Here is a 10,513-nt window from a genome sequence, read left to right on the forward strand (position 1 = left end):
TTCAATAAACCATGTCACAGAAATCTGTGAAGTGTTGTGCCTCTGACAAATGGCCCCAAAGTGTGTCAACTGTTCTATTTGTCACCCAACCTCAAGAGATTTTCTTATACCTTTCATAGCACCCTGGCTGCTTTTAATAAAAGTCATTATTCAGTTTTCATGACTAAAATTTCAAACCTTTTTATTTTTATTTGTTGCCTTAGTGTGTGTGTGCACATGTGTGCATGTGTGTGCATCTGTGTATGCAAGCCTGAAGTTGACAGTGAGTGCATGCCTTATCTGCTGAGCCATCTCCTTGGCCCCCAAACTTACATTTTTAATGCATTCCAGCCTCTTGGGAAATTGTTGGTATTTTGATTTCCATATATCCAATTACAGTGTTCAGCCAATGCTTCCTAATGTTACCCATCTTTATTTTCCATTACCATCTCTTTTCACTATCCCATCCAACAAATGGTGAGTTATGAAAGAATGTTTGGTGCTTTGGAAAGGGCAAGTTTGGTTCCTCATCTGTTAAGTCACTAATTAGCTGCCTGCCTAACGTGTCTCTCAGCGATTAGGTGAGGGAGATGTTTGCTTCACAGTTATATAGGATCAAATGGAACTGTACAGGTGGAGGTCCCTTACAATTACTGTGTTCTGGAAATCTGGTGGCACAGCTAGGTCTCAGTTTCCCTCTGTAATTTTCCCAACCTTGGATCACCCCCAGAGATAACAGGAAGTCTTTAAGGAGCACTTGATTACTTCCTGTTCATCCAGATGATGGTCAGGGTGATTTCTGTCCTTCACCTACACACACAGCAAGACAGTATGGAGAACAAAGTGAGTCACTGTTACGTCTGGCTGCATGCAGTTTCCGGTGAGAATGTGAACAGTTTTGCTTTAAATGTCACTGATCATTTATTTGTGGTTTTCTTTCTTTTGAAAAATTTAAGCTTTGTGCTTTCCTGGGTGTTGCACACTAATAAAGCTACATTTGCCTTTTACTTGTCTTTAGCCTGAAAGTAGGGCAGGGAGTGGATGTTGACACCAGCAGATACTTAGCACCCGCTTTGCACCCCGTCTGCACCTGCCACAGGATTTCCTGCAGGCAGATTAGTGTTCTGTGTAAGATGAGGATGCTGAGGAGATTGTCAGGGATGGCAGCACCAAAGCCAGACCCAAGTCCCTCATACATTCAAAGCCCACATCTCCAGTGTGAACTCTAAGTGTGTGGGGTTGAGCACTGCTGGCTGTAGAACCCAGGGCCTCATGCACGGCAGACAAGCGCTCTGGCCCCGCCCGGCAGCTCCGCTCCATTTCTAGCCTCTTTCCTTTCAACTTTAGCTTTGTCTGGGCCTAAAGGAAACGGAGTGAAGATGTGGTATTTGAGCAAGCATTTGATATTATGCTTTTTGCTTCTCTATTTTATTTTTACATGCATGTATGTGTGTGTGTGTGTGTGTGTGTGTGTGTGTGTGTGTGTGTGTGCGTCCTCTGTGGCCAGAAGAGGGTGTCTGATCCTCTGGCACTGAAGCTGCAGGCAGGTGTTAACCACTCTAAGTGAATGCTGAGAACCAGACCTGGGTCCTCTAAAGAGTGGCAAGCACTCTTAACCACCGCTCCGCCATCTCCCACTTTTCACCTTCTCTTTCCTGATATCATTTCATTTCAGTTTTCCTCTGGAAAAGGAACTAGTCAATGGGTTGTTTGCTTTTTACACCTTCCTGGCACTATTCCAGGTTCTTATGGCATTACAGAAGCATCTGCCCAGAGGCGTCCCATTGAGAAGACAGACTAGAGAAGGCTCCAAAGTAAATTACATGAATGTGTTGCTACAAAACTGCTAATAAAACCTGCCACAGGAGGAGAGCAGAGGGCAGGATCTGTTGGCAAGACTATTTAGCCCCAACTCTCAAGAACTAAAAACACAAAGAAATGCATATTATTTCTCCAAACTGCAAAAGGAAGAGAGACCTGCCAGAAAGGAAAATTTTTTTAAAAAGTTTTCCAATGCTGAGTACTTATTTGTATAAACTCACAAAGAAAGATTTTCTTTTCTTTTCTTTTTTAAAAAATACTTTAGAGTATATTTTCTTTGGACAATCAAAGAAAACTGTTTTCTACATTGGTAAAAGTAATCTAAGATTAGGGTTTATCAGATACGGTCCTTACAATGCAGTTATTTTTTCCATTTCCTGGCATGCCTAATGTTTATATTTTGCTGCTAAATTGCTTTATCACTTTTGTAGTAAAGTTTAAAATTTTTACTTTCAATGCTTTTCTCTCCAATGAGAAAGTCTACTTTGAGAAGACCGTGTATGAAGGAAGAAATTAGACCCTGAATTTAATTTGGTTTCTTAAGTTCTCAGATATAGAAAAATGTTTCTTTCCAAAAACTATGCTAATTAAATGATTTAAGATCACAGAGGAAAAGTAGGACCTCCAGAATAAATTTCGAAGAATAAAGAATAAAGTGTCGAAAACTTAATATATTTAGAGAAAAGAAAGAACATGCATATAAAAAGTTGGGGGCAAAGCCAGGCATAGTGATGTATACCTTTAATTCCAGCACTTGAGAGGCAGAGGTAAGCAGATCTCTGTGAGTTCAAGGCCAGTCGGATCTACATAATTATTTCCAGGACAGCCAGAGCTAAGTTGGGAGCGTGATATAGCTCAGTGGTAGGGCCTTGTGTTGGACAGGGTCTGAGCCCCATCCTCAGCACCACAAGAACAAGCGAGCAAGCAAAGAAATAAAAACCTCCAAAGTTAGACAAACACTTCAGAGAGCAAGTTATTTTTGAAAAACGTTATGGGTGAGGTTTCCCTTTGGGAAGTTAGCTTTCACAGAAAGCAGGGCACAGTTTCTACTTCATCATTTCCTTCATATTCATTTATTTGTCCCTTAAGTGAAGCAAAGTAGCATTTTTTTTTTCCTTTCTGGGAGAGAAAACGCCACTATAAATGCTGCAGAAAGATACCTCTGGCTCCTGTGTGCCCGACAGAGCCTGAGAGTTGGTGGAGCACTGGTTTGGGAAAAGCCTTCGGAGGGCTTTCCTAGAGCGAGCTGGGGCGCACCGGAGAGCAGTTCATCTGAAGGCTTTCGGGTGCAAACACGCGCTGGCTACCGCGTCCCCCAAACGTAAGGAGGCAGAGTTTGGAGCTTGGAAAAGCGGCCGACGCGGCGGGATGTGCGAGCACCTGCTTGGCGGCTCTCCGGGGCGGTCCGGGGCGGGCTGGCGGCCGGGAGGAGAGGCTCGTCCCACCTGGGCCGGAGCGCCACCCGTCCAGAGCCCGCCGGGCGAGCAGCCAGGGCGGCCGAGGGGCGGTGCGGAAGGGCGGAGGGCCAGGGGCGGGGGCTGCGGCTGTCGGAGGAGCGGAGCGCTGGCCGGAGGCTCAGGCTGGGTCGGGTCGCAGGTGCCGCAGCAGCTCTGGCCATGAGGACCCTGTGGATGGTGCTGTGCGCGCTGGCAAGGCTGTGGCCCGGGACCCTGGCTGGCTGCGCAGAGGCCGGGCGCTGCTGCCCTGGCCGGGACCCAGCCTGCTTCGCCCGCGGCTGGAGACTGGACAGGGTCTACGGAACGTGCTTCTGCGATCAAGCCTGCCGTCTCACCGGGGACTGCTGCTTCGACTACGCCAGGGCGTGCCCAGGTGGGTGGCTGGGCCCGGGGAGGGGCCGCCGGCTCTGCAACCCCAGCCAGCAGGCAGAGGGCAGGGCCACGGACCGCTAGGAGCAGGGAGCCTTCTGGTTGCTTCTAGTCCAGTCCGGTCTCAGCCTCCCTAGTCCCAGGACTCCCAGCTCTGCCCCTAGGTTTCCTAATCCTCTTCATCTAACATCTCCGAAGCACCCCTCTTGGACATTTGTGGGCCACCTCTAGGGATGGATTCTGACTCAAGAACTCCAGCTGCATAGAGTCACCTGGGGCCTGGAAGGAACGGCGTTGACAGTGTTCAGGGGCGTGTCTCCTGGCCAGCCTTCCCGACACTTATTCTGTCAACCTCATAGATACAGCTTGGGGATGGGAAAAGGTGACGAGGACAGGTGTGACTAGCCCACTTCGTGCCAAGCTTGCCCTTGGTGGGGAGAGGGGAGTTTAACGTTCTCAGGGGTCCGAGGTTGTGTTTCTTGGTGGGCTCCAATATGGACCACAGCTGCATCCCGGGAGGTTTTCTGTGCTCTCCAGAACTGTCTGTCCTTGAGGTTTCCCTGCCTCGGGTCTCTATCGTGTTTGCATCCTCCAGTTTTCCCTTTGCAGTGAGGCCTTTCCTCATTTAAATTTCCCATAGCATCTCCGCTCTTTACCCCCTTTGTAGGGTTCAGTCAACAACAGTGGCTTAATTGAATTTAAAGGTAAAGGAAGAAATAGGGAACGTAATCCTGATAAACAAATTGTGCAGGAGAAGTCAGCTCTGAAAACAAAAGCAGCTGTGCTTGTTGCTAATCACGTCAGTCCAAAGCCGCACACTGGGGCTCCGTCACTCAAGTGTCAGCATCTTCTGGAGAGAGGACCACAGGGTCCAGTAGGGACAAGACCTCTCTGGTCTCTTTGCTAAGAGTCTGTCAGCCCCCAGGCAGGCCAGTCACCCCGGCCTGATGCTGGAAGAGCACAGCGGAAAACCTGAAAGATTTACTGACTGACTGAAAACTAACTGTTTTCAGAAGTTTTTTTCCTCTTGTTCCAGGACCTCTTACCTCAGACTAAAGAAAGCTGGAGATGCCAATTACTCAGGAAATGTAGTGTCCCCACCCCTGACAGCACCTTAGACTGTGTGTGTCTCGGCTACTTGAATAACTCAGCAAGACCTCCTAACCAGAATTTGGTCTGGCCAAATCACTCTTCTGAGGTGGGGTTACCTGTGTATTTAATTATGGAGTCCCTGTAGCCTAGGTTTGTGGTAAGCACAAAGATGGACGGCACTGAAGGTGTGTGCAGTCTCTACTCCCTAGGAAGTCACTGTGTACCCAGAAACACACAAGAAAATTCCCCCTTACACTTTCCACCATGACCAGGGATACATACCTAACACTGTGATTTGTCTTGCTTTTTCCTGTGTGCCCTGTTATACAGTACCAGGGTTCATTTGTCCGTTCATGTTTTGTGCTCCAGCACTTCTTTGGTGTTTTTACTTTTGCACTTCGTGGCTCCATTTAAGTGAAATGAAGCCCCATTATTAATTAATTGTGGTGATATTAATTACCACAGTGGATCTGATAACTGAGAAGGCTACTACATGGCCGATGGGCAGGTAGTGTGCACAGCACTAACGTGATGGACAAAGGGATGAGTCATGTTCTGAAACACAGCAGCAGAGCAGTGTGAGATTTCCTCATATTATTTGGAACTACATACAAAGGAAACTTTATTGTTTCCAGAATTTTCCACTTAATACTTTCAAACAGTGGATAACTGAGATCCTGGACAGTGAAACTAGATGGGAGGTGGGACTATTTCCAGGTAATCTGGAAGACAGTCTGGAAGAAACACTTTGAAGATCTGTAGGAAGCCTCATGGCATGTCTGCCCAGTTGCCTGTGGGGATCAGGATGCTTCTGCCAGTCCCTAAAGCTAACAGAGGGAACATGGCTGAGTGTGGACACAGCTGGATATAGAGATCAGGCTCTCCGGAGGGAGGGGGCAGAGGGGAGTATAAGTGAGAGGGATGTCCTTCTTTACTTCTCTCCTTTGGTTTTTGAGGCAGGGTCTCTCTGTGTAGTTCCTGCTGTCCTAGAACTTCCTATGTAAAAGAGGCTAGCCTCGAACTCACAGAGATCTTCCTGCCTCTGCCTCCCAAGTGTGAGTTAATGGTGTGTGCTTCCACACCTGGCAGCAATTGGTTTCTAAGAGACCTGGCAGTGCTAGGCTGAATCACTTCCCAACCTCCTGCCCTGTCTTTATGTGGCCACAAAGAAATGAAATACCCTTGTGTTAGCCTGGGATGTAGAAGTAGTAAAAATCACTTATTTTGGACTGGGGATTTATTGGATAAATTCAGGAGATTAAGTGAGTTTACCATCCTGTGAGGAACTCTAAAGCAAATCACAGAAGTGGAGGAACTCATGCCAGCAAAGGTGTGTGGTGGAATTTCAAAGCCTATCCAAGAGTCCTAAGTGTACTTCCCTAGCGGTCAACGGAAGACTGCAGACTAAAGAGAAGCTCATTTGAGACCAGTAAGGCTGCTTGACGGTGCGCCGCTCTAGTCTGAAGTTTCCTGTGAAGAGGAGGAGGAGACAGAGGCCATTGGAAGCCAGCCACTTGGTGAGCCTGAGCCTGCTGATGCATTACAGCTAAGGATGAGAGCCAAAGGCAGGGTGGAGCTGAGAGGCCCAGCCTCCTGAGCTCCCTGCAAGCTGACTTACAGTAGGTCAGGATTGTTGGGCCTGCCTCCACTGGCCAGAGCTAAATTTGCTGCTAGCAACTGCCTGTGAGAGCAACTCTTTGGCAGAATGCCTCTATTCTCAGGAATTTCCCTCCAAGTATTTATTGTTTACTTGGGATCTCCTCCCATCCAAAAGAGACATAATGTCATGATTTTGTGCTTAGACTCAAAGAATCCTGGGTTTAACCTTTACCCTGCCATCTACTGGCCTTACGGCTTTGGAGAGTGTATGCCAGTGTATGCCAGTCTCTTGGAGCTCAAAGTATCTCATGTGTAAAAGGAAAATGGCAAGACTATGACAGGGACTGGCAAGTAGTTACTAGAAGGTAATACCTAAGAAGCCCAGAACTTGGTATGTGGCAGGCTCTTAGGTAGCAAGTGGACCATCATCAGCTCTCGGCCACAGTGGGCACCACTGGATATTTCAATTCATTGAACATTTCCACACTAATTTCAGGAGTACATAGCATAGTTATTTCTAGTTGTTAATATTGAGTCATGTGTCTATCTAGACATGGTGGCAGACACTTAAATCCTCCAGCACACAGGAGGCTGAAGCAGGAGGATCAGAAATCCAAGGCCGACCTAGTTCACAGAATAAATCTGAGACCAATGTGAGTAAATTAGTTCAAAATTACATTTCCAGGGCTTCATTTAGTGATAGAGCACTTGTCTAGTATGAGCAGGTCTCGAGTTTGATCACCACCACCACAATTTATTTATTTATTTATTTGCAAAAATCTACCCCAGACCCTGGAGAGAAGACACCCGGGTAAAGTATATGTGTTGAAGTTTATCTTACGTACATCTACATAAGATCAGAGAAGTCCTAAAGGCTGAAACTCATCTGACTCAAAGATGTTGGGGAAAATGTGGCTGCTCTGTGTTACCATTTTACAAATGCCAAAGCTGAGGTATGCAAGGACTCCCATTACCCAACTTCACATGGATGAGGGTAGAGCTAAGGCTGGAAACACAGGGCTTCCTGACCTCGAGTTGCTACCAGCCATTCCTTTTCATGGAATTTCTAGTGACTACAGACACATTCCTGAATACAGCAAATTCCAGCAGCCTAGAGTCCCAAGTTCCTAAGTATTCAGAACCATCGAACCTTTCACAGTCTCCTCTTGCCCAAAGTTATGCTCCCTACCCTTGCTTTCTGAAGCCCTTTGGCCTGACAATGTGTCCAACGTGATGGAAAATGTAACTGCGGCAGTATGACTAAGCATCCTGATTCCTCCATCCTGGTATCACATTTGGTCGCGGCGTCACAAAGAGATGGAATATTGGCATTTCTTTCTCTAAGTTGAAAGGTTTCTTTTTCCTCTTATGTAAAAATTAAAACTATTTTAACCCTGGAGACCCTTAGATGAAAGAAACATCTTTACTGGGAAAGTAAAATAAAATAAAATAAAAATGTTATTGCACCTATAGAATTACTAAGTTGCCAAAGAAATCCATTCTGAGATGAATTATTTCAAAAGGTAGCATTTTGGTGATGGTATGGGTTTAATACCAATAATATATCATAAGTCTCTTTGTTTCCTACAAAGAAAAAATAAGTTAAAAAAAAAAAAAAACAGTTGCTGGGTAGTGATGATACCTGCCTTTGATCCCAGTACTTGGGAGGCAGAGGCAGGTGGAGCTCTGAGTTTGAGGCCAACCTGGTCTACAGAGCAAGTTCCAGGACAGACAGGGCTACACAGAGAAACCCTGCACCCACCCAAAACAAAGCAAAATGAAATGAAAAACAAAAAAACAAAAAAACCAAAACCACCAGCAAAACAAACCAATCTCCACTAGACACATCTAAACTAGCAGGAGAGCAGACAGACCCAGTCCCCAATTCTGGTGCTGAGGCTGAACCTCCAAGCCCATCCATGCTGAGAACAGGCTCTACAACTCAGCCACACAAAGCTCTCTTCATATTCACGTGATGATCCAATTCACTGTCTTAAGAAAATGAGTGTGGTCAGCACACCTGGGTGTTATCCATGGCTTTGGAACATACTGCTATTGGAGCATATTCATATTTCTCTCATAAATGTCTTCTGACAGGCATAGTGATGCAAGCCGTTAGTCCCAGCACTGGGAGGCAGGTGCAGGCTGATCTCTGTATGAGGCCTGTTTTTTCCATATAGCAAACTTAAGATGAGCCAGAGATACATAGTGAGACCTCCTGTCTGTGTCTCTCTCTGTGCTAGCACACTTACACACACACACACACACACACACACACACACACACACAGAGAGAGAGAGAGAGAGAGAGAGAGAGAGAGAGAGAGAGAGAGAGAAAGGATTTTTCCCCCTAGACTGTAGAATTTGGAAAGTACAAAAATTGAAACATATTTCTATTTCTGGAGATGCACTGTAGCACTGTAGATGTAGCTTGGTGGCAGAGCCCTGGCCTAGTATGCATGAGGCTCTGGGTGTGTTTCCCAGCCTTGAGGAAGAGGTGGGGGGCCTGGAAGTACATACAAGAATGTGGTTCTCCTAGAAATGCTACCCAGAAGAAGACATCTTTATCTTTTCTGTTTGTATTTTCTTTCCCCCCACTTGGGTGTACAGGATCTCTAAAACCCTGCTTGTTTAACCAAGTGGCTCATTCCATTGTTTCACTACAGTTTTATAAACTGTCCACCTGATGTCTCAAAAGATCTTTTTAAAGCCCCTTGTGGAAGAGCACACTTATTAGGAGAGGAAAACAAAACAGAGCAACAGAAACTGAGTTTTTTGAGGTACCAATGGTCCCCTGGGTAATGCGGTTTCATCTGAGTCTCAGAAAGACTTTGACAAGGCTGCCCAGAAAAGGATGTACATGCCTAGAAAGGAACAGGAAGGTGACAGGCATATAAAAGAACATGAGTTGTGCTGTAGCTGTGAACAAATGGTACTGCTGCAGTGTGTGCAATATTCCACAGGGATATTAGGATATCTGAACTTGATGTGAGGGCGGAAGCATGTAGCCTCTGACTTTTAGATGGCAGAGGGCCAGCAGGCAGGGCTGGGTTACAGAGGGGTGCTGTGTCTGCATGATGAACCCAGGAGAGGTGGCTGCGTAAGGACAAGGTGCTGCCCCAGAGAAAGACCTCAAGGATACTGATAAAATGAAGGGCTCTGCTCTTGCTGGCAGTTTACTTTGTGATGTGGTGGTGGTGTGTGCTTCCTTGAGAGAGCATCATCAGGAAAAACATTAGGGTTTTTTTTTTCTTTTTAAATAGGATGTCACGCAGCCAATGATGGCTTTGAATTCACTGTGTAGCTAGCTGAAGGTTGCCCATAAACTTCTGACCTTTTTACTGCCAACTCCAAAGTGCTGGAATTGCAGACATATATTACAACACCTCACTGGAAAAAAATGAAATTAATTTTGAAGACATCTTGGTGGTTCATACTTGCAATCCTAGCACTCAGGAGGCTGTAGGAGGATTGCCATTTTAGAGCGGTTGGAACGAGATGATGAGTTTGAGGGCGTCCTGACTGTACATTGAGGCCTTGTCTCAAAATATAACCAACCAAACAACAAGTTAAAAAAAAATTACCCTTGGGAGCCCATAGAATTAATCCTAATTGGTCTTATTAATAAAAACTCAGAGTCAGATATCAACCGAAAGATCAGAGAAGCAGAGCAGCAGTCACTAGAAGGACTTCTTACCTTCAGCAATCCTCAGCTGAAAAGGACCAACTCCTTTCTCCTCCCACCTCATATTCCTTTCTGTGCCCAGCCATATCACTTCCTGTCTCAACTTCCCTAGTGCTGGGATTAAAGGTGTGTGTGCCTCCCAAGTACTGTGAGCAAAGGCATAGATCCAAGTGCTGGGATTAAAGTGTGTGTGCCTCCCAAGTACTGTGAGCAAAGGCCTGAGATCCAAGTGCTGGGATTAAAGTGTGCACCACCGCTGCCCGGCCTCTATGGCTGACTAGTGCCTGCTCTGCTTCTCTGACCTTCAGGCAAGCTTTATTTGTTAGATAGTACACAAAATATCACCACAGAAACCAAGAGACCAATAATAGTCATTTGGCATAACTCAAAGAGCTATGATAAAGAAAGACCGTGGTAACCCAAGATAGGAGGTGTCTTCTCCACAGAGAGAAAGACCCAGAACTGGGTACTTCATGGGAAAAGTTGACACCAAGCAAGCAGAAGACATACAG

General features: G+C 46.1%; 1 protein-coding gene across 2 annotated transcripts in view; it reads left to right on the forward strand.

The window, feature by feature from the left end:
* The first annotated feature begins 2,983 nt into the window (after positions 1 to 2,983).
* Positions 2,984 to 10,513, forward strand: part of Sbspon (somatomedin B and thrombospondin type 1 domain containing) — a 29,439-nt gene continuing 21,909 nt past the window's right edge. The window contains exons 1-2 of one of the 2 annotated variants that reach the window (XM_036179234.1): positions 2,984 to 3,121; positions 3,397 to 3,630. In XM_036179234.1, the coding sequence (XP_036035127.1) occupies positions 3,417 to 3,630 (214 nt within the window). In that variant the 5' untranslated portion in view covers positions 2,984 to 3,121; positions 3,397 to 3,416. Of the gene's footprint in view, positions 3,122 to 3,347; positions 3,631 to 10,513 lie in introns of those variants that run through there. The other variant, XM_036179233.1, reaches the window with a different exon arrangement.

Source organism: Onychomys torridus, chromosome 2 (assembly GCF_903995425.1).
Source record: "Onychomys torridus chromosome 2, mOncTor1.1, whole genome shotgun sequence".
NCBI classification, from domain to species: domain Eukaryota; kingdom Metazoa; phylum Chordata; class Mammalia; order Rodentia; family Cricetidae; genus Onychomys; species Onychomys torridus.